Below are 24,656 nucleotides of genomic sequence, written 5' to 3'. Positions count from 1 at the left end.
AACTGACAGAGCACTTCAGAGGCCGATTTACACAATAAAATTGGCTATAATAACATATATATCTTTGCAAACATAAACACTCAGCTATTCTAACAACAGTCACATGATTATAACAATTACAAGCAGATGAACTGTATTCATAAGGCAACAGGCCAAAAACAAAGTGTATAAATATGTATCACTATGGCTGGTAGTTGTGTGCACCCAGCTTTATAACTGCAGTCATCTGAAATACTGTGATGGACAACCTGTCTTTTGACAAGATCAATCAAAAACCTCTATAGGTCACCACTGCATACGCAGTTGCCCAAAAAGGCAAGATCTCAAGAAATTTTCTTTCACAAATGCAGATATACTAAAAGGTAATTTCTTCATTTGTTGAGGGAGTTTCAACGTTTTTATGTTGAGAACCAGGGCAGTCAATGGTGTTACTTTCTGTCTGAGGCCAAAAGCCTCAGAACCCAGGTGGCCACTGGTGTTAAGTACTGGAGTGCAAAGGCTGGTGAGCCTGGAGTTCTGATGTCCAAGGCAGCAGAAGAAAAGTCTGTCCCAGCTCTCAGAGAGAGACCAATTGGCCTTCTATATTTGTTATCTCCAGATCGTTGGCCAATTGAATGGTGTCCACCAATATCAAGGGCAGATCTTCCTCACCGAGTCTACTCAGTCCTCTGGAAACACCCTCACACACACCCAAAATAATGCTTTACCAGGGTTTCAGGCATTCCTTAATCAGTCAAGTTGACACCTCAAATTAAGTCAACAAATCCTTCCCTGTCAACTTGACACCTATATGCATCTCCTTAAACCATACTTAATTTCCAAATAAAGACCACAACAAGGTAACAGTTTCACCTAACATGATGCAACTATCCTATGATTGTGATTTTCAGGATTTTAGATGTTAGGGATTTAGTCTTTAGAAATTTTGATCTTTCAGGATTTCAACCTCGGGGATGATGGCATTCAGGAATGTGTCTTTTGGGATCATAATCCAAACTCTCTATAAGTGTGTTTCCCAGTGGCCCTTCTTCGGTCACCCTTATGGATAGAAGTCACCTGGGAATCTGCCAGGCCTTAAGAACAGGGGCTAGTGAGAAACGAAGGATGCACACAGTATGAATGAATAATCCTAAAATGTCTCTCTTGAGGTTGTTGGAAATGTCATAGTCTAGCCATGGAATCCTGAAAATTTGCCTGCTTTGAGTTATGTCTAGAGTGGAGAGTCTCAACTGCAGTGACATTCTCAGAGCCACTTGGAGGTCTTTTTGAAAATATTGATTTCAGGGCCTCACTTTGAACTGCTTGAATCCAAATCTCTGGGAGAGAAACCCTGGCAATGGTAGGGTTGAAAAGCTCCCAGGTGATTCTAGGGTGCAGCCAAGGCTGAGAACTGGAGCTTCAGAATCTAGAGATCATACTAAGTTCTCTACAGAGATCTGGTGTCTTTGATTTGTTCATTTCAAAGTCTACAAATCCACTGCTATTCATTCTTGGGAATGAGCTCCTTTTCTTAAGCTCAGATAAACCCACAGTCTGCTCCAATGGAAGAGTTTCACCTGCTCAGCCTCCTAGGTCCACCCTCAGCATCCATCCCTTAGACAGCTGCCCTTTGTCTCCTGGTGAAGCCCATCATTCATATGCTGGCTTCCCCCCAGCCCCAAATACCCCATCTCTAAATGAACCTCAAATCTGCCTCTTTGGTTTCTACACTAAAAGAGTCCTCCCCAGACAACTGAATATGGTAGATGTTCATCAGATGAGGACATGAGACAAATACACCTCACATCTACTGAATCCTTAATTTGCCCCAATTTCCATTGAATTGTTTATTCATTCATTCATTACGTATTTAAGGAACACATTTTGTAACCAGATCCAGCCTCTTCCCTTCTGAATATCTTGAATAATCCCACATGAGGACCAATATCTTTGCAACCATCAGACAAGTCGCTGTGCAACGTCCGGTACTGTCTAACATCCAGCTAAGGATTACGCCTGATGAACACATCTGCAAAGCGGCAGCTTTCCATGCCTGCTAACTTGCTACCCTCTCTCCTTTCCTGGTGTCTCTCTCTTCAGAGAGAGAACACTGATGATTTCTCACTGCTTGTTTATGCTTTGACAGAAAGCCCTCGTGATACCTAGAAAGCCTAAATACCAGCAAGTGAACTGGTTCTTCCTAAACAAGACATCCTGGAAGGCCTTATTCACAAATTTAAGTGTGTCAACATTGCTCTGAGAAAGAATGCAGGTATGCTGCCCCAGTACATTCCATATAGAAGTGTGCTGGTCATTTCAGAGCCTGACATTCTCACCTGTTCTGATTCATGAGTCACCTCCCAATAGACAGTGGTTAACTCCCTAACTTCCCATTTCTTCAGATATAAAGTACGAAAGCAAACTCAACTTTAAGCAACAGAATCTGCCAACAGATTCTAGTGTACAAACTTTATAGCCAGACTCCCTGGTGCACCTGTCCTTCTCCTGGGAAACCTCTAGAACTGCCCGAGGCACAGGCCTGAAGAAATGTGAAATAAGTGGTGTGTGGATTGCCACTTTCCCCCTTGGCAAGCTTTGGCAAGACATCTCTTTTGTCTTTCCCTGTCAACCTGGATGAGGCTTCAGTCTTCTCAACACGAGATCCAGGCGGTCATTATCCTTTGGAGCCGGTACAAAAGGGGCAAAATCTATTGTCCAACAGAAGCAGTGGAAGAAAGTATCTTTAGAACTGTACACACCTAGGTTTGGAATTCAACCCTATGACTCACCCAACCTCGGTTTCCTTACTTTTAGACTGAGATACTAGCACCTACTTACCATGGTGTGGTCGTGAAAATTAAATGAGTTAATAGTCTGTAAAGTATCTAGTATCTTCCTAGCACAATAAACACATGTTCTTTTCTCTTTTCTCTCACTGTGGGACATTTCCTTGAAGATGTGATGAGCATTTTGTTAGGTAATTTTAGGGTTGGGGATAGGTAAGATCCATTAGAGTGGGGGAAATAGTATGTATAGATAAAAAAGGAAGGATTTTTAGAGTTTACAGAGGAAGAGCCCACAGAATCTGAAAATTCTAGCTGTAGAGGGAGACACCAAAGGTAAGAATACAGTGTGGTGAGGCTGTGTTTTTGAAAGATAAGAAATGGTAATGAGGGATGATTACCAAGAAATGAAAGTGCATGACAAGTTTCGAAGAAAATAGCAAAGCAGCATACATGGTTGAGTGTAAGTTGCTGGTAAATTAGCTGTAAATTAAATAAAATTTGAAACGAGGTCCTTATACCTTCTCTAACTATTTGACCCTTTGTTTTTTCTAATGAATCACAAGGGTCCGTAGTACAGAGTAGCTATAAAGCAATGACATTAATTGCCAGAAGATACACTTGAGGAAAATCAGTTTTAGTATTTCCGAATATATCCAATCCATGGTTAGAAATAAGGAGAATGCACATTTTACTCATTGTTACCAAACCCATCACAAGTGGCTAGAATAGTAAAAGGAGAAAGGCCTGGAACTGGGAAGGCAATTCCTCTTAACTAGCCACATAGTATCCATGAGACTTAGTCTTTTCTTCTGTAAAAGGAAGGGGGTGTTTGATGTGGATCAATGGTGTAGCAGAATGCTTTTGGTTCTAAGTAACAGAAAAGCTGGTTCATATTGGCTTAAGTAATAAAGGGAAATTACTAGCTCATGCAATTGAAAAGCCCACAGAGATTTGAAAAACTTCAGGGCTAGCTCAAACAACTTGACCAGGGACCAACATTCCCCTCGCCATTTCCTGGCTCTGCTATCTCAGTGTTTCTTCATCTTAGGGAGACTTTGGCAGATCTCTGTGGTTGCAAAATGGCTTCCAGCTGTTCTGTGAGGCTACATGCCCTCATTCATTAAAAAAAAAAAAATCTTTTTGCCAATGTTATCAGAAGTCCTGAGGTTTACTCTAACCACACCCTCTTAGGTCACATGTCCATCCCTGAACCAGTCACTGGGTCAGGGAATAGCATGTGATGATTGATCCAGCCTAGGTCATGTGGTGCTAGGTTCATTCCCATTGCTGAAGGTGGATTCTCCATAACTGCATGGATTTCCATATGAAATTAGGACGGTTGGGAAGTGAGAAGGAGAGAAGGAAAGGTGCAGAGTCAAGCAACCCATTTTCTTTCTTTCTTTTTTTAAATTTTTATTTTAAGTTCAAGGGTACATGTGCAGGTTTGTTACATAGGTAAACTCGTGTCATGGGGGTTTGTTGTACAGATTATTTCATCACCCGGGTATTTAAGCTCAGTACCCATTAGTTATTTTTCCTGATCCTCTCCCTCCTTCCACCCTCTACCCTCAAATAGGCCTCAGTGTGTGTTGTTTCCCTATATGTGTTTTCATCATTTGACTCTCACTTATAAGTGAGAACATGTAATATTTGGTTTTCTTTTCCTGCATTGGCTGCTAAGGATATGGCCTCCAGCTCCGTAGACGCCCCTGCAAAGTACATGATCTTGTTCTTTTTTATGGCTGCATAGTACTCCATAGTGTATATGTACCACATTTTCTTCATCCAGTCTACCATTGAATAGTGCTGCAGTGAACATACACTCATGCGTCTTTATGATGGAATGATTTATATTCCTTTGGGTATATTACCCAGTAATGGGATTGCTGAGTTGAATGGTATTTCTGTCTTTAGGTCTTTGAGGAATCACCACACTGTCTTCCACAATGGTTGAACTAATTTACACTCCCACCCACAGTGTATAAGTGTTCCCTTTTCTCCAAAACCTCACCAGCATCTGTCATTTTTGGACGTTTTCATAATAGCCATTCTGACTGGTATGAGATAGTATCTCATTGTGGTTTGATTTGCGTTTCTCTAATGATCAGTGACGTCGAGCTTTTTCATGTAATTGTTGGCCACATGTATGTCTTCTTTTGAAAAGTGTCTGTTCCTGTCCTGTCCTTTGCCCAGTTTTTAATGGGGTGATTTTTTTTTCTTGCAACTTTAAGTTCTTTATAGATGCTAGATATTAGACCTTTGTTGATGCACAGTTTGCAAAAAATTTCTCCCATTCTGTAGGTTGTCTGTTTACTCTGTTGATAATTTCTTTTGCTGTGTAGAAGCTCTTTAGTTTAATTAAGTTCCATTTGTCAATTTTTGCTTTTGTTGCAATTGCTTTTGGCATTTTTGTCATGAAATCTTTGTCTGTGTCTATGTCTTGAATGGTATTGCCTAGGTTGTCTTCCAGGCTTTTACAGTTTTGGGTTTTATATTTAAGTCCTTAATCCACTTTGAGTTAATTTTTGTATATGGTTAAGGAAAAGGTCCAGTTTCAATCCTTTGTATATGGGTATCCAGTTATCCCAGCACCATTTGTTGAATAGGGAACCTTTTCCCATTGCTTGTTTTCATCAGGTTTGTCACAGATCAGATAGTTGTAGGTGTGCAGTCTTACTTCGGGGTTCTCTATTCTGTTCCATTGGTCTGTGTGTCTGTTTATGTACCAGTACCATGCCATTTTGGTTACTGTAGCCCTGTAGTATAGTTTGAAGTCATAAGCAACCAATTTTCATGGTCAAAGGGATTTAAACCTTTTTTGGAGTGAACAGAATTCCAATATATAAATATGTGCAAATGCTTTACTAGCTGATATAGAAATAGGGGTTTACAGCCATGTCTTCTGTCATTTTTAAATGACCTGCTTAGAAACCTAGTGCTCTAGAGGACAGAGATTAGGCTCTCTTTGGGTCCCTCCAGCTCTATTGTTTGCTGGTGCTTGATAAGCAAATATCTACTAGGACAACATGCGTTCATGTCTACTGTCTCCAGGCACTTCGGCAGGCCTTGTGCTATTTATCCTGTGTACAGCTTTGTGAACTAAGTAGAACATTAATTTTATTAAGAATATCCTTCTTAATGTAAAGACTTATCAGTATCCAAGCATCATTTGTCAAGGTTGCAAATATTTACCTAAGTTTCTGATAAAGACTAGAGCAGTAAAGCCACAGACCAGCACAAATAGCTAACAAAGCTGACCAACATACAGCACTAGGGAGAAATTATGCAAAGGAGAGGGAAAAAGGAAGGCTTTCTTCAAATAAACAGTGCTCAGAAGTTTGGTTTCCTGAAAGTCCCAGGGAATTAATTAAATTCCCTGTATTTAATTTGAAAGTTGTATTTACTTTGAAAGTTAGGTGGAAAGTATTTTAAACCTTTTTGAAAAAATTGAAAGTTCCCTTAATAAGAACTTTGGCATAAAATCTGAAATACTTTCAAAAATTATTATTTTAAATTACGGTAAAATACACATAACATAAAACTTACCATTTTAACTATTTTTAAGTGACACTTTCAATGGCATTAAGTATGTTTACATTGCTGTGCAACCAATACCACCGTCCATCTCTAGAACTCTTTTCACCTCACAAAACTGAAACTTTATGCCATTAAACAGTAACATTCCTCCTTCACTGCAGCCCCTGATTACCATCATCCTACTTTCTGTCTCTTGAATTTGATCTAGATATCTCATATAAGTAGAGTCATACAGATTTTGTCTATTTTCTGAATGGGTTATTTCACTTATCATAATGTCCTCAAGGTTCATCCATGTTATAGCATGTGTCAGAATCTCCTTCTTTTTTTTTTTTTTTTTTTTTTTTTTTTGAGACAGAGTCTCGCTCTGTCACCCAGGCTGAAGTGCAGTGGTGCAATCTCGGCTTGCTGCAACCGCCACCTTCGAGGTTCAAGCGATTCCCTGGCCTCAGCCACCTGAGTAGCTGAGATTACAGGTGCCCGCCACCATACCTGGCTATTTTTTTTTTTTTTTTTTTTTTTGGTATTTTTAGTAGAGAAAGGGTTTCACCATGTTGGTCAGGCTGGTCTTGAACTCCTGACTTCAGGTGATCCACCTCTGTCGGCCTCCCATAGTGCTGAGATTACAGGCTTGAGCCACCGTGCCCAGCCCAGAATATCCTTCCTTTTTAAAGGCTGAATGACAATTCATTGTTTGTATATACCACATTGTATTTATCCATTCATACATTGATGGACGCTTGGCTTGCTTCCACCTTTAGCTATTGTGGATAATCTGCTACGAACACAGGTATACAAATATCTTTGAGATCTTGCTTTCAATTCTTTTGGGTTATATGTATTCTTAGAAGTGGAACTGTAAGATCATATGGATGAAATACTTTTTATGGCACAGTTTTGTTTTGTAAAATTCTTAAATATTTATTGTGAAGTAGCAAATACTCGCAGATTTGTAATTTGGTGATTTCATTTTATAGCTTAATAATAGGTATAAAAGAGAAAGCAACCAGGCAAAACTTTTATAAGATTAACTGGCTTCTTTCCTGTTCATGGAGATGTAAGCAAATAAGAGTTCAATTGTGTTCTAGGCTTGCATTTGTGTAAGTCTTACAATCATAAAATCAAGTGTAAGGGATCCATAGTCTAACTCAGGTTTAACTCGATGCACGGGTCCAAGAAAACAACGCCGTGCTTCAGGAATGAAACAAAGAGGAGCTTCTTCAGCAGTCAGGGAGAGACTGCTGGGCTACCCAGATGTAACCTATTTTTGCTTGTCTAGCCCACAGACTTCCTTTTCTGTCCAGATGGACATAAAGACAATAGGAAACATGTCTCCATTTCTTCCTCAGAGGAGAAAATAAAAGCCTCTCCTTGTGAATATGGTTTCATTGTTTGAAAGTTATTTGCATTAAAGCTTCCAAATTTAGTCAAATGTAATTTCTTAGAAACAATATTTCTTAAAGGGAGTTATGTGTTCCTTGAAATTTGCACCAGCTACTAAAACAATCATGCTTTCAAACCAATAAATGTGGTATTAAAATGTCTTCCAACTCTATCAACTTCACTGAAAAAAAGCTACCATTTTTTTTGGCACATAAAACAGCAGTAACTCAAGCACAAGCCTCATATTGTGTTCTGGGTTGTGACACACAAGAATTGGTGTTGGAGTACTTGGAGAGAAAGAGTTTGTATCTCCCTACGATGAAGAAAGGACACACTTTGGGTCAGGGCTATTCGCCCCTGAAAAAGCTGGGAATGTTTCAGAGGTGGTAACGAAGACACTGTCTCGTTCACACACTCATTAACAGTATCACCTTTCATTAGCTGGGTAACAACAGATAATGAAAATTAATCAGACAAAACCCCTTTTGACAGAGTCTTCGATGGTGATGTCATAGACCATTGAATATGCAATGCTTTTTGCTCCAGAGACTTCTTTCTGGCTGTAAGTGCTGTACATTCTCAGGATGATTTGTGAATCAGGGACTAGGTTGGTTTTGCTGGAACAAAGACGTGGCTCACACCTGTAATCCCAGCACTTTGGGAGGCCAAGGTGGGCGGATCACTTGCGATCACGAGTTTGAGACCAGGCTGGCCAACATGGTGAAACTCTGTCTCTACTAAAAAAATAACAAATAAATAAATAAATAAATAAATAAATAAATAAATAATAAAAAAATTAGCTGGGTGTGGTGGTACATGCCTGTAATCCCAGCTACTTGAGGGGCTGAGGCAGTGAGAATCACTTGAACCCAGGAAGCAGAGGTTGCAGTGAACCGAGATCATGCCACTGCACTCCAGCCTGGGTGACAGAGTGAGACTCGGTCTCAAAAAAAAAAAAAAAAAAGACTAAGAATGCTAAATATCTTGCAGAATGTCTTTCAGGAGACTGAAGTCACTGCTACCTTAGACTCTCTTACCTAAACATTTCTATGTTATCATCTTTGTAACCTATGATTCCACCAAAGATACAAGATTCTAAAGAGGATAATAGAGTAGTTCCTTCTCTACTCTGCCCTGTCTTTCCTTCTCTTCCTTCCCAGGGGCAACTGTTTCTCGCCTGTCATAGTTACCTTCATCCTCTTGTGTACGCATGTGATATATGTATCACTGCCATCTATGGGGCCAAGATGGCTAAAGAGCATTTGGGCTATGAGCACTCTTGTCTCTGGTTCTTCCCTCCTGGTACAGTTAGGTCCAACCTTTAGTGTGCATAAGAATCCCTGCTTTAAATGCAGATTCCTGGACCACCCCCAGGGATTCTGATTTACTAGTTCTAGGATGAGACCCAGGAATCTGCATTTTAATAAGCACCACAGGCAATTCTGGATAGGTGGCCTCTTGACCTCACTTTGAGAGGCCATGTCTCTGAGTATGACAGCCCAGCATCTCTGCCCCAGCCTGGAGCTCAGTCTCATCAGGGGTGGGTTAGTGCCCTTGGACAAGAGCAGCAGCTCCCAAATTTCCTCCGGTGTGTTTGAGAGCAGCTGCATGTTTCTGTAAATGCATTTTGCAGATCATTTTCTGGGGTTAATCATTACAAGGATCTGATTCAGACAGTAGGTTTCAGCCACACTTTTTCATGGCTCAGTATGATTAAGGGCGGAAGTTCCGGTGTTGGGTGTTCCATGGTGGCCATGAACCGTGACTGACAGATTGGACAGGCAGAAGCTCCAAACAAAACACTAGCTCCCACAGAGCTTTGTGAGCTGGGAAACTGGCCAATTCCTTTTCCCTGGCCTCAGTTTGCTCATGGGTAAGGGAGCTATGTCTTACCTCTTATAGGTGTTAGGAAGACAAATGACTAAAAAAAACCATTGGGTTGAATGACATGCCACCTTTGACATCCAATATGAGGATTTAGCAGAGGGCTCTGCTGCCACTGTGAAACTGCTGTCTTCTAAAAATCTTATCTGGAAGAGAAAAGAAAGAATCCAGTGTAAAGCACATACTTTGAAACAGATGCCCCAGTAGACTCCTCCTTAATCTTCACAACCCCTTGAGATACAGTAGTGGGTTACTTAAGTTCCACTAGGGTACAGGAAACAGAGATTTGCAAAGGTTACCCTGGGGCCTGGTACACACAAAAGAGACACAGGCAGGTAAATGAAAGGTCTAGAGCAGGGGTCTCCAATCCTCGGGCTGCGGACTGATATGGGTCTGCGGCCTTTTAGGAACTGGGCCACATGGCAGGAGTTGAGCAGCAGATGAGTGACTGAAGCTGAGCTCCACCTCCCATCAGATCAGTGATGGCATTGGATTCTGATGGGAGTGTGAACCCTATCATGAACTGCGCGTGTGAGGGACCTAGGTTGCATGCTCCTTACGAGAATCTAATGCCAGATGATCTGTCACTGCCTCCCATCACCCCCAGATGGAACTGTCTAGTTACAGGAAAACAAGCTCAGGGCTCCCACTGATTCTACATCATGGTGAGTTGTATAATTATTTTATTATATGTTACAATGAAATAATAATAGAAATAAAGTGCACAATAAATGTAACACGCTTGAAGCATCCGGAACCACCCCCCCCACCCACCCAGTTCATTGAAAAATTGTCTTCCATAAAACCAGTCCCTGATGTCAAAAATGTTGGGGGCTGCTGGTCTAAGGCAGAACCAAGATTTAGGGATCCCAACCCAAGCCCTTTCACTTAAATTACACATTATAATTGCATAATGACATAACATGTGAATCAATTCCTCTTGTAAATTCATTACAAGATAGAGTTAAATTCCTCTTTGTCTCTCCTTCTGTAAATGTCCACATTCTTCTAGGAGGATTCACTGCTTTAGGTTTGCTGAATATTTTTAAAGATCTTGTGCTATGCACGCATATACAGATATCTGTACCCCTGGAAAACCTATGGAGTGATTTTATGCATATGTACCCATGTTCTGTGTATGTGTTTTTAAAGTAGAAATGGAGCCACGTCATATATATCACTCTGCAACTTATCTTTTGCACTGAACAATACCTCTGGAGGATTTGTTATTACCTGTACATGTCAGTCTACTTCACTTGATTTAACTGCTGCTGAAGCTTCCAAGCTTTGGGTATCCCCAGCCTATTCAGCCATTCTCTTATTGGTGGACATTTTGATTGTTCCCATTGTTTGCTAAAACAAATGTAGTGAACACCCCATACACGCCTCTTTGTGCACACATGTGTCTTTCTAAAGCAGATTCCGTGAAGTTGGATTGCTTCATGGTATGCAGGGTATGCTCAGTTTTATTTTTTAGTAGAAATATCTCCAAAATAGATACATGTATTTACACCAGTGGTGTCTGAGAGGATACTTCCCCTATTTTCTTGGCCAATATTGATATATCATCAATTTAAAAAAATGTTGCCAATCTGCTGGCAAAAAAAGAGTATGATCTTTCACTTAAATTTACATTTTCCTGATTACTGGTGAGGTTGGGCATTATTTTATATGTTTGTTGGCTATTTATGTTTCTTCTTTTGTAAAATCCTTTAATCTACTTTTTACCCATTTTTCATAGTGTTGCATAGCTTTTTTTTCTTGCTAAATTTTTGGAGTTCTTTATGCATCCTGAATCCTAACCTTTTAGGATCTATTTTCTCTTGGGTTACTTGACATCTTAACATTATAGTGTATTTCTCTCTCTCTCTCTCTCTCTGTGTGTGTGTGTGTGTGTGTGTGTGTGTTTTCAAACAGAAGTTTCTAATTTTGATATGATCATATACTACTGAGCTTTTCTTTTATGAATTTTAATTTATGTTCTGTCTATGAATGCCTCCTCTATCCCCAGGTCATAAACATATTTTTTCCTATTATGAAACCCATGTATTTTTTCTGGCCAGGGCATAGCATGAATCTATATACCTTCTATCAGGCTCAGGGCTGCTGCATGAGCAAGGATACTGACATTCTGTCTGGGGAGCAACCATTTATACTTTAACTTTCAATTGGATTCAGCTGCAGGGTGATCCTCAGGAATATGCTTCTTAGGTAGCCTAAGGGGACTGGCTTAGGCTGTAGCAAGAAGCTTTTGAGGGTCATCATCAAACAGAAACATTTAAACCACAAATCCAGAAAAGCTATGGAATGACTTTCTTCAGAGATAGCCAAAACCCAGATGGATTTATTACCTTAGGATATTTAGGGTAAGTCCACACTTGAGAAGGTTCAAATGATCTGCTACAAGTTACTTGGCCTTCCCACTGGCAGCACTGTCTAATGGAAACACAACTCAAGCTGCATAAGTATTTTAAGACTTTTAGTAGCCACATTAAAAAATAAGTAAAAAGAAATAGGTAAAATAATTGTAATGATTTAACTCAATATATCCAAAATAGTATCACTTCAACATGTAATCAAGATTACATATTATTAATAACATATTGTACATTCCTTTTTTTGTATGAAGTCTTTGACATTTGGTGTGTATTTCTGCTCAAAGCCCATATCAATTCACAGAGACACATTTCAAGTATTCAACAGCCCCATATGCCTAGTGGCTACTGTATTGGACAGAGCAGCCCTAAGGATTAAGACTGCAAAAGATCTGTGATGTGCTGAAAGGCATCTTCTCTATTTATATTAAAGTGATTAAGCAACCACAGTCTGAATTTTTAAGTACATCCTTCACCCTCCCCCCATCCTTTGTTCTCCTAACACAAGTGTATTATAACTTCAGTTGATGCCACCTGATGTAGACTAATCTTCCTAAAGCAGTTTTGTTTGGATTCTTTCCTGGAGAGGATGTTGCTGCCAAAGAAGACTTTTAGGAGGAGGTGAAGTTAAGCGGAAACTTGGAAGGTGGACAGGAATTAGCCAGAGGTCAGAGGGAACTGTGTGATTGAGGATGTGGCTGCAGTGTACAGGCTGAGAGTCAAGCAGACCTCAGATCCTACAGAGACGTATAGGTCCTGCTGAGAACTTGAACCGGATTCTGAAGATAATGGAGTCATCAAACATATGCAGTAGAGAGTATGGGAGAGAGGCAGGATTTGAGGCAAGGAAATTAATTGGTTTGAAGGAAAGTGCAAGATCCAGGTTAAAAATAAATGAGGGCCTAAGCTAAGGCAATGCATTCATTCATTCATTCACTCTACAAACACTTATTGTCTACTGTGTGAGAGCTGATGTCTCAAGTGCTGGAGGTTAAGTAGGAAAAAAAGCATGCAAAACCCTCTGCCCTCACAGAACTTCAACATCCTGTGGGGAAAGGAGGTAGACGGTGATGAACAAGGGTGATCCTCAAGTTTCAGGTCTTGCTTGGTGAATGATGGGACCATTTTCTGAAATAGACATTACAAGAGGCAGAACAGGCTTTGGGAGAAATAATGGATTCAACTTCATCTATTTGACAAAGGTTTGGATGTTTGGCAGATACTCAAGTGGAGCTAGCCAGCAAGCTGTTGGATATGCATGTTTGGATAATTCTGGAATAGATGCGGAAGCCATGGCATATTAATTGTATAACACCCCTGGGAGTGAATGAGATAACCCTGGGAGGATGTATGGAAGCAAGAGTCACAACTCAAATGATTACAGGGCTCAGGTGAGTCATGAATGTATGTGAATTGGGTCATATGTGAAATAGAGTGTTGTTTTTGTGGCTAAACAGAGAGTATATTCTGTCTAAGGCAGCAAGATTTGGCTGGTGGACCACCAGTTTGCAATTCCTACACTTTTGGAACTTCTTTCTATGCCTCTTGTCTCATTTTTCAAATAAATATTTTTATGGCAGGCAGCTAGCTGTTCATGAAAACCCATTTCCTCTTCCGAGACACTCATTGCAGTTCCTAGCCTCCTTGCCATTACCAGTGGCCGTGACTGGGTTCTAGCCAATGGGATATGAGCTCAATTTTCAGCCAATGCCTTAAAGAAGAGGGTGTGCCCCTCCATACTCTCTCCTCTTCCTCTGGCTCTATATACATGATGATGAAGTCTAGAGGATTTTGGAGTCACGAGATGGAAGGAACCAGGAATAAGGCCACCTCCCAACCAGGACATCTTCTTTTGACTATTATCTGAGTGAAAAATAAACCTTTGTGATGTTTGAGCCATTATACACGTTTGGCCCTGTTTGTTATTACAGCCTAGCCTAACTTAAGAAATCCATGCTAAACCACACTAATCCTGGCTATGACATCTCTAAGGTCAGGGACCATGTCTGTCCAGTTCATTCACGGATCCTCAACACATAGCCCAGGACATAGCATGCAGTAGGTACTTAATACAATTTCTTGACAACGCTAGCTGTGTTTTATTGAGCATGTTTTATGTGCCAGTCACTACACTAGATCTTTTATATATTGTGCATTATTTCATTTCATGTAATGACAACTCTATAAGGAAGGTTCCAATATTATACTTTTTTCCTGGTGAGAAGATTGAGGGTTGGAAAGCTTATAGCTGGTATTTGAAATGAGGCAGGGTGACTCCAAAACACACACTCTAAAACACCAGTACATGACCACATGCATACTCATTTTAGCATTTTAACTCAAGTATTTTCTCCCACCAAGAATGCCCTCAACCCCTCCTCCCCATTTATTGAAGCCTGCCTTCTGCATCCTTCCTAGCACCCATACAATCATTCTATCCTTTAATTAGTCCAGCAGGAATTTCATATATATCATTACTACAACAGGGATTCCATGTATTTGTCTGCTTCTAGAAAGAAGTTATCTTGAGGGTAGCACAATATCTTAGACATTATTCATCTGAGTGTTCCTTAAAACATACGGAAAGATGGAGAACCTGCCATGTGCCAGGCACCCTAGGCACTGAGGACTAAACTGTAAATAGGACAGAGACAATCTTTTCTTTTGAAAAGCTCTACTCTTGTGGGAGTAAACAGACATAAAAAATGCATCACCGCACAATGTAACCTCCGCATTAATAGACGCAGAAGAAGAGCGGGGAACCAGTTCTTTCTGGAGTAGGAAAGAAAGGACTCCCAGAGCAGGTGACCTTTACCTGAGCTTCTGAAGAGTGAGTAAAAGTTCTCCAGTTGTTTAGGAGGAATCTTAATTAGTGGGAAAAGCATGTACAAAAGTGTGGATACATCAAGATGCAGGAGTTCTTCTGGATGGATGAGGTATTGGCTTGCTAAAATGTAGGATTCCTTCATTGATTCATTAATTTATTCAACAGATACTGAGTAAACCTAGAATGTGTCAGGGATTGCACTAAATGTAAAGGATTCAAAAGTGAGCAAAAGAGATATGATCCCTGCCCTTGTGGAGCTTAGAATCCAGCAGGGATGGCAGCTGACTACAAAGCTCTAGCAATCCTGTGTGAGAGGAAAAGAAGAAGGGATAGCCCACATGTAAGTGAGAAGCTGGAGAAGTGGGCTTTGACACCATTCGAGGGAGAAGGAAATCTCTCGTCAATCTATTACCAAGTCCTGCCTCTCCCGCCTCCTTGATAGCTCTCAATTGTGTCCAGTCTTCTCACTGCCACTATTCTCAGTATAGGTCATCATCTCTTCCTTGAATGAACGTGATAGTCTTCTAAAAGGCTTTCTTGCCTGTCATCCCCCACCCCCACCCATTGTCTTCAATACAAACAGAGGGATCTTTAAAAAATCAAAATCTGTTCATGTTATGCCCTATGGTAGGCAGAATTCTAAGACAGCCCCATAACCTCCATCTCCCTGGGGGCTACTTTGGTGATTATATTACAGTACACAGCAAAAGGGTTTTTTCAGATATAGTTAAGGTTACTAATCAGTCAACCTTAAGATAGAGAAATTATCCAAGTGGATTTGACTAATCAAGCACTTTAAAAGCAGAGTTTTCTCTAGCTAGTGGCAGAAGAGGATGGTAGATTAATTAGAAGCAAAGGAGGACCGGATGGATTTGACATGTGGTTGCTGACTTTAAAGTTGCGGGGAGGGGGGTGGATATCCTACAGAAGGGATCTGAGAGAGTCCTGTAGGAGCTGAGAGTGACCCTGGAGGACAGCCAACAAGAGAATGGGGACCTCAGACCTACAACTGAGAGGAACCAGATCATGCAAACAACCTGAATGGATTTGGAAGTGGGTCTTCCCCCAGAGCCTTCAGCCAGGAACTTGAACCAGCCTATACCTTGCCTTTTGCCTCGGACATCTTGAGCAAAGGATGCAGCAGCCATGCCAAGTTTGACTTGTGATCTACAGAACAGTGAAGTAATAGATGGGTGTTGCTTTAAGTCAGTAAGTTTGTGATAATTTGTTACATAGCAATAGAAAACTAATACACCTCCCACCTTTCCAACCCCCCAATAGAACTACTGGGGATTTACCAGGCCCAGGCAGTTAATTGTTACACCAGTTCTATTAGGGAGTTATTTTTATTATCACCATTTCACAGACCAGGAAACTGAAGCTCAGAGAGATTAATACTTTTCCTAAGGTTATAGAGCTAGTAAGTGGTGCTGAAATTTTTACTTGGCTGTTCTGACTCCAGATTTGCACTCTATGTGTTCTCATTGTCTTTAAGATAAATCCAAACACATAAGCATGGAATTAAAGGCCCTTCCTGATCCCGTTTCTGTTCAATTATCCAACTTCAATTTTAGACACTCCTCTCAAATTCCTGACAGCCCCCGTAACTAACATGCTCTTGATTCCTGACTGCACTACAATCCCTTCTAGAATGCTGCTTGTCCCTCCCCTCCATCTGCTTTCCTTTTGGCAGACTCTAATGGTCCTTTGGGTCTTGTCTAAGACACCTCTTCTGGGGGAAAGCCTTCCTTGCCCCTCCGAGATGGGTTGGATGCCACTCCAGATTCCCCCAGAACCTCATGCTCTCCCTTATCAGAGGACACAGGACATTGTGTTGGGAATGTTTACTTGGCTGTGCTCTCCCACTAGATTGTGAACTCCTCGCAAGCCAGAACTGGCGATTAGTTCATTGTCACATCCCTAGCGTAGGACCTGGAGCACAGTAGGTACTCAATAAATATTTGCTGAGTGAATCACTCAATGAACAAAAGTGCTTTAGCCAAGAGGCAATGAGGAGCCATCCAAGGTCTTGAAGAAAGGGAGTGAGCTTATTATTACACCTGTGCTCACAAGGACAAGTTCAGGGCAAGCCTTGCACTCAATGGACCATCCTCATCAGCAGTTAAGGATGAAACAAGTTCATTTGCATTGTGGCCTTGGGTTTCTTGTCCTGTAAAGCTTGGCTGTTATCTCTTCTGGACCACATCTGAATATTAGAAAATGCCAGAAGCCTTCACAGTTTCCCCTTATGGAGGTGGAAAGCATAAAAATAGTTTGTGACTTGGGTCTGGGCCCTGAACTCCCACTAGAATGAGGAGCCCCTCTCCCAAGAAGGCTGTGGGAAGCTGAGGTGAAGGTGACGTGGAGACCCACTTACGTGACACTACAGGGAACGGGCAGCCCCGCCTCTGAACGTCTGTCCCCCTCCAGCCCAGACCGTTCCATGCCTGCACTTGCTCCCGGAGCACATTGCCGAATCTTGTTCTCCTTAGATATGCAAATATTGCTTCCTGTCGAGGAAGACTGGGAGGCCTTCCGCGTTAGAGGCAGCGCTTATAGCGCTAGCTGGTCGTGGAATGCGATTACAGCGTCTCCATTGGAGACCGCTGAGTGCCTCGGTTTCCCTGTCTGTGCAAAGTGCACTCCCCAGACGCCGCTGAATCGAGGGACCAGGAAATGCCTGGGGGCGCCAGGAAAGATGAGAAGATAAAGTTACGATGCGTCCAGCTAGCTATAGACACAAGGAGAGGAAGAGCCAGTAGCCCAAGGGAGACGCACAGCTGATCCGTGCCGAGGCGCGAGCTCCACTCCCTGAAGTGGAGGGGCCCTTGCATCTTTCCTTGCGTAGGCGCATGGCAGAGCAGCGATTTGGAGAAAAGGGCCGAGACTCAGGATGCCTGCACCGCGAGCGAGGGGCGGACGGGGCGCACGGGGCGCGGCAAGGCTGCGAAGGGCGGGCCTGGGCCATGAGCCTCCTGCACTTCCAGCCACAGCTCTGGGCCTTGGGGGCGGGAAGGGGTGGAGCCATGTGGGGAGGAGCAAAACCCGGAGGTCCCGGGCACCTTGGGCAGAGCCAGAGCGGCGGGAGCCGGTCCCGGGCGCGTTGCCCCGGGAGCGCCCGTCGTCCGGGTAGAGCGCAGCTGCAACCGTGACCACAGCCGCAGTCGCTTTCCAGCCTGCCTTCGGTGCGCAGCGGGGGAACAGGGCTAGTGCAGCCGCCGGAGTGGGGCACGGGCTCCTCTCCCATCCCAGAGCTACTGGGCTGCCCTTGCTGTCCTCGCCGCCCCAGCAGACCCCGGCCGGACCTGCCACCTGCGCCCTGGTTGCGCCATGGATCCTTCGGAAAGGAAGATATCGGTGTGGATCTGCCAGGAAGAGAAGCTGGTGTCCGGCCTCTCCCGCCGCACCACTTGCTCCGACGTTGTGCAAGTGCTTTTGGAGGACGGCTGCCGGCGGCGACGGAGACAGCGGCGGAGCCGGCGGCGGGGATCGGCCGGCGATTCGCATGGCCCGGGAGAGCTGCCCGAACCCCCGGACGAGGACGACGAGGACGACGACGAGGCGCTGCCGCAGGGCATGCTGTGCGGGCCCCCGCAGTGCTATTGCATCGTGGAGAAGTGGCGCGGCTTTGAGCGCATCCTCCCCAACAAGACGCGCATCTTGCGCCTCTGGGCTGCCTGGGGCGAAGAGCAAGAGAATGTGCGCTTTGTGCTAGTGCGCAGCGAGGCATCGCTGCCTAACGCCGGCCCCCGCAGCGCCGAGGCGCGCGTAGTGCTGAGCCGAGAGCGCCCCTGTCCGGCCCGCGGGTCCCCGGCGCGGCCCAGCCTGGCCATGACCCAGGAGAAACAGCGGAGAGTGGTGCGCAAGGCCTTTCGCAAACTGGCCAAGCTCAACCGGCGGCGCCAGCAGCAGCCACTGTCGTCCTGTTCGTCCACTTCGTCGTCCACTGCCTCGTCCTGCTCTTCGTCGCCGCGGACCCACGAGAGCGCGTCGGTGGAGCGCATGGAGACGCTGGTGCATCTGGTGCTCTCCCAGGACCACACCATTCGCCAGCAGGTGCAGCGGCTCCACGAGCTGGACCGCGAGATCGATCGCTACGAGGCCAAGGTGCACCTGGACCGCATGCGGCGTCACGGGGTCAACTACGTGCAGGACACTTACTTGGTTGGGGCAGGCATCGAGCTCGACGGGTCCAGCCCGGGAGAGGAGCCAGAAGAGGTGGCGGCGGAGGCGGAGGCGGAGGCGGCGGAGGTGGCGGCGGCGGAGGCGGCATCCCCTTTAGACGGCGAGGCGCAGGCGGCGGCGCTGGAGGAGCTGGCCCGGCGCTGCGACGACTTGCTGCGACTTCAGGAGCAACGGGTTCAGCAAGAGGAGTTGCTGGAGCGCCTTTCAGCCGAGATTCAGGAGGAACTCAACCAGAGGTGGATGCGGCGGCGCCAGGAGGAGCTGGCGGCGCGGGAGGAGCCCCTGGAGCCCGACGGTGGCCCCGACGGCGAGCTGCTGCTGGAGCAGGAACGGGTCAGGACGCAGCTCAGCACCAGCCTTTACATCGGGCTGCGGCTCAACACGGACCTAGAGGCCGTCAAGTCGGACTTGGATTACAGCCAGCAGCAATGGGACAGCAAGGAGCGCGAGCTACAGGGCCTTCTGCAAACTTTGCACACTTTGGAGCTGACGGTGGCACCGGATGGGGCTCCTGGCTCTGGCGGTCCCTCGCGGGAACCTGGGCCTCAAGCCTGCGCCGACATGTGGGTGGACCAGGCCCGTGGACTGGCCAAGAGCGGTCCTGGCAACGACGAAGACTCGGATACGGGACTGAGCTCTATGCATAGCCAAGACTCGGATTCCGTGCCCATGTGCGAATCCCTTGTGTAGGGGTGGGGGGCGGGGGGGGGGGAACAGGGATCTCTTTTTTTCTTGCAGAATGCAGTGGGCCGGCCGGCTCAGGGACTTGAAACCAGGCTGTTGCGAGCCCAGAGCTCCGACCGGACAGCAGCGCTCCTACTGGGCTGGGCCAGGGGATGGCTTAGGACGCCTGCCCAGCCTCGCGCTCATCTAGCTCCGGGATGAGTGCAGAGCAGGGTGAGGGACGAAGAAGTAGGATCCTCAATACAAGCTCTTTAAAGAGAGGGAAGGAGGGAGGAGGCGAGAACCCCCTATATTGGAAAACAAACACCCCAAGGAAATTGACGTGGTCCGAGCCCATTTTCAAAGTCAGGAAGTATTATGGAGATTTCGCTACTCTTCTGTATGGGAAGGACTGATGGCAGCTAGAACTTTAGTCTGTGGTATGAAGTGCTTTAAAAGAAACACTTGGATGAAAAGGAAATTCCTTGAATGTTAATTGTGACTGTAAACGTGTTAAAACTAGCCAAAGAGGACGCACTGGTGTCGGTCTCTGCCTTTCTTACATCTTTGATAAAACCCATAGGCACCAAAATCCTGGCTGTTTACATTTCTGTAGATTTGGGAATTACCCATCTGCTAAATAATTTGTCTTTTATTTTCTTTCAAAGGCTAAACTGTATCGAAGTCTAACCTTGTATTTCCTCCTAGTAAACACGATAGATGTTAAAAGGGAATTCTTTTCCCAAAATAACCTTTTATTATTACAAAAGCCAAACATAATCGTTTGAGATATAAAATCCTGGCAAACATAATCGTGGTTAAAATTTAATCTGGGCCCTTTGGGATCTGTCCCTACAAAGGCAGGTGTGTTGTCCTTTAATTCATATTGCCAGTTCATTGACTCAATCACTGTTATTTCAGAAAAAAATAAAAGGAAGTAGCAGAATTCAAGTTATGCAAAACAAAACTTGCTGTCTAACAAGCACTCTTTGAAAGCAAAGATGTTTTAGCGTTCAGCTTTTAAATTCAGCTATGTGAGTAAAACCAACCATGACCTCAACGGATTTTACCCAGACTCGTCTAACTTCAGTATATTTTGTCAGAGATTAATTAGTTACTTGTTCAAACTTAAATTGAGATAGTGTAAATATCAGGGTTTCCTAGATAAGGCCAGAAAAGAAAAAAAATAAAACAATCTCATAGTACTTTTTGGGTGAACAATTTGATTAACGATGGCACGTAGCCATGGAAAAAAAGATAAAAAGTGAGTTAAGAACTTGAATTACTCTTGTCTGGCACATGCCTATGCACATGCCAGGAGATGCAAGTGCAACACCATCTCAGTAGCTGGCGACAGAGCTGGTGTGGACTCCGTGTAATTGTTCCAGTTATTTCAATTAAAACTTATCAGTTTTAGCTAGTTGTTGGACCCGCGGAAGGAGCCTGCTGGCCGATTTCCCTCTGCAGCTCGGTACTTCTGAGGAATGTGGGATCTAATCTGTCCTGAGAAGGTTATTAACAATGGGGCATGTGTGTGGTACCAGCATGGTGCAGAAGCCTCTTATCAACCTACTCTTGAGGGGCTGGCTCCAGTTTCAACACTACATGTGAAGATAACTTAAGAGGTCTTGCTTTATACAGAAGTTCCTTCCCTTGCAGAGATTCTCTGCTTGTTGCCAATGGGAGCCTACCCTTATGACCTCCTCAAACCACTGTTTGTGCTGTCTCCTTTTTAGAGACAGCACCCCCCACCCACCCCGCACTGCCACCACCACTGCCCTGGTATTACAACATGTGTGCCTGTTTGCAGATTTTCAAGTAAAAATGGGAATTTAAAGACCATTTTCTTAATTGATGTTTTCAAAAGACATTAGCTGGCGTAACTGTGGTTTTTTAGTTTCATCTGATGCAGGAAATGTCTATGCATTTGGTCTTGAACATGATTAAAATGAGGAAAGGACTGAAAAAAAACCCACCATCCCCAGACAATCATTTGATCCCATAAACACGAAACCTAATGATAGCTTTCATTTTGAGGCAGAGGTAAAATCCTCATTAGAGTGTGACAAAATGCTACTTGTCTGAATGGTTTATGCTGACAATGGGCTGACCTGGTGGTTTTAAAATTATTGTGCTGTTTTTCCCCCTCAGGGTGGTAGGGGAGTGATTCTTGGACGTTTATTAACTCAAAAAGAACGCAGAAGTTGGCAGAACAGAACTGCCTGGCAGAAAGGGGCTGTTTTCCTTTTCACTATTATTATTTTAAACTTTGATGGGCTGCTGACGTCAGCAAATATGCTTGACGCCTGTAAAGCAAATAAGCCACATCACAAGCAGAAGGCCTGTGGGATTTTCTGGTGCCCTGTTTCTAGAACCTTCCCTGTCCTGACCATTTGAAGGTGCTTATTTAGTCAACTGTTCAGGCAGCTGCGAGGCTTTATTGATAACAAATGGCAGCCTAGTTGGCCCATTTTTTTTCTTTTATCCAAATCAATTATATTCCTAAAAGGCACCCTCTGTGAGTAGAAGAAAGGAATGTGTAGAACAGGCTGGCGTGGGGGAGCAGGGAGGAAGGAGACAATAGTTCTTTTTACTAAGAGCTTTTGCAAGCCTGAGAAAGGTGAAATACAGGTATAAAAAGCACCAAAACAGTGCCTGTGCATAGGAAGTGCTTAATAAATGCTAAATACTTCAAGTTTTAATTCACGTTTATGGTCACCATGGCACTAAGAATGAGAATAAATGCATCATGGGGAATGTACCAATGTCAGGATTTCAGGGCCCCTGGGAAAATTAATTCAGCTCCTATTCTCCAGCTCTAATGGAAATCCTGGGCAGAAACCAGCAAACTTAAGAAGGGTATGAAATGTAGGTCCGTTACCGGTCAGCCCCACCCTTTTTTTTTTTTTTTTTGTAACTGAGATAATTTATTGTATTTTTGATCTGAGTTATCCCAGTCTCAGCCATCTCCCAAACCAAAAGATTCCATATGGCATCTCTATGTTTGTTTATTTCCTTATAAAGTGTGTTTATTTTTTGCTGATTAGAAAAGTTGTGTACACTATAGTCCTTACGATAAACCTGAAAATAACATAAATAAAAAGGCAAGAAAAGTCATTCTAAATCTCTGTACCAAAAACCTGTCACTACCAAGATTGGTATATTTACTTCCAAACCTTCTGAATTGTGCAGATTTCGTATTTGCCTCTGTATTTAAAAATATATAATTTTGATAAGATTGTGTATACATGTTTATACTCAGGTTTTGACAGACTGCCTGTAAACAGATCCACCCATCTGGTGGATATACCATAGTTTACAGAACTGCGCATGTTATCAGTTTGTTTCCCATACTTTTTTTTACTGTTATAAAATAACACCGTAATAAGTTTCTTTGTGCATGTATCTGTTTACCTAATTAGACTCCCACCCTCCCCACAATAAGATAGGTTTCCAGAAAGAGAATTCCCAGGTCAGAGTACAAACATTTAGAGGCTTGATACTCACTGCCAAATTGCTTTTCAAAAGATTTGTTCTAATTACAATCAGCTATGCATGAGCGTGCCTGTTTCACTACAGCTTAGCTTTCATTAGATATTATATTTTGTTAGGAAAATATTTTAATCAAAATTTACCGATTAATTCTTCGTGGCCTCAGGAAGCCAAAGCTGACAATCACTGACTTAAAATATTCTTAAAACAGCAAGGGTGGGCCCGTGGATCAGAAGTGTTAAGAGGGTGTGGTGTTTTCTCTCCTTTCCATTTTTTTTCCTTCCCTGAGTACTTGCTTAAGGTAATATTAATAGAATTTTATCTCATATCAGAATTGGTCAATGATCTGAGAACAGAAGGGGCAGAAACTCTACAGAAGTAGGACTAAGGAGATACCAAATTGAATCAGAGTTATAAAAAGAAAATATTCGTTATGTTTTTCATCTTGAGTCTAGTGGAAAAGGCTATTCTTAGAAAGCGATGCCATAAAACATATTTGATTTTGTGCTTCTCCATACCCACCTCTAGCAAAAATTAAATCAAATTAAAATAAACACATAAACCAAGTTGTTTATAATTAGTCTGTAATTAACAGTTTAGATTTTTCTAGGAATTTCTTTCTAAATAAGATACACACTTGAGGTTGTTCTTAGTATCTTGAAAAGAGAAGATTTGATTATGACAATCTGTGAAACTTCCATTGTGAAAATGCTTGCGAAATTTGTTTTCCCAAGCAGAAAAGAAGGAAGATGAGGAGGAACCAAGTTTTCTTGAGTGTTTTTGAAATGCCAGATCCTTGTGTTGAGTATTTTCACATGTATTTTCTCTGCATTAATCTTGTGAGAGAGAACGTTTTAATCTCCAATGTTTACAGATAAAGGAACTAAAGCCATTCAGTTCATAAGTAAGAGATGCAGGATTCCAACCCAAGCCTGACCACAAAACCTGTGCCCTTGCTGCTACACACACCTGACGCATTATGCACAGTAAGTGTTCAGCACATCCAGAAGAAAGAGTCCCCAAGGCTCCAGAGTGTTGCCATCGGAAAGGCTTCAGAGATGGTCAAAGTATTGTCCAGGTATTTCCTACCAGGGAGGTGGAGTACTTTTTGGAAGGTCACACTTTTGCTAAATCTACTAGGTGAAGATTTAGCAAAAGACAGAGGAGGGGAATTTCTTATGTAAATATTTGGGCAGCTGTCTGGGAGAATGAAAAAAAAATTCTTAAAAAATGAATACTCCCTTTATTAGCTTGGAGGTTTTGACTGAATGCCCCATGGACTGTTGTTGCTCTGCAAAGCGCAGGTGCATAGTCAGTCAACAACATGGACTCCTCAGCCATCAGGGAAGACAGCTGTGTGCTAGTCACACACACATCTGGAAGGTGGTACCAACCATGGCCATGCTGGTGGGAGCTGTCCCCAGCACTTTTAACAGGCTTTATTTTTGTTTGAGCCTCTGGGTACATGAGAATGTGGGAGGAGTCGAAGGAGGGAGTGCCAGGCTTTCCAAGGACCTTTGTGTGTGGCATTAGGTATGCTCACCT

At 43.3% G+C, this 24,656-nt stretch overlaps 1 protein-coding gene across 1 annotated transcript; it reads left to right on the top strand.

Annotated features, from left to right (window-relative positions):
- Positions 1–17,878: 17,878 nt before the first annotated feature.
- On the top strand, positions 17,879–19,646 carry RASSF10 (Ras association domain family member 10). The gene has a single exon (XM_055281312.1). It carries the CDS (start codon positions 18,102–18,104, stop codon positions 19,644–19,646), a length of 1,545 nt encoding a protein of 514 aa, XP_055137287.1. The 5' UTR covers positions 17,879–18,101.
- The last annotated feature ends 5,010 nt before the right edge of the window (positions 19,647–24,656 follow it).

The sequence above is a fragment of the Symphalangus syndactylus genome, chromosome 6 (genome assembly GCF_028878055.3).
Source record: "Symphalangus syndactylus isolate Jambi chromosome 6, NHGRI_mSymSyn1-v2.1_pri, whole genome shotgun sequence".
NCBI classification, from domain to species: domain Eukaryota; kingdom Metazoa; phylum Chordata; class Mammalia; order Primates; family Hylobatidae; genus Symphalangus; species Symphalangus syndactylus.
The sequence above is the reverse complement of the archived record's forward strand: the minus strand, read 5'-3'. Positions and strand labels throughout refer to the sequence as shown.

Excerpts from the sequence above, each read along its gene's own strand:
- RASSF10 (XM_055281312.1), top strand. The coding sequence starts at position 18,102 with ATGGATCCTTCGGAAAGGAAGATATCGGTGTGGATCTGCCAGGAAGAG.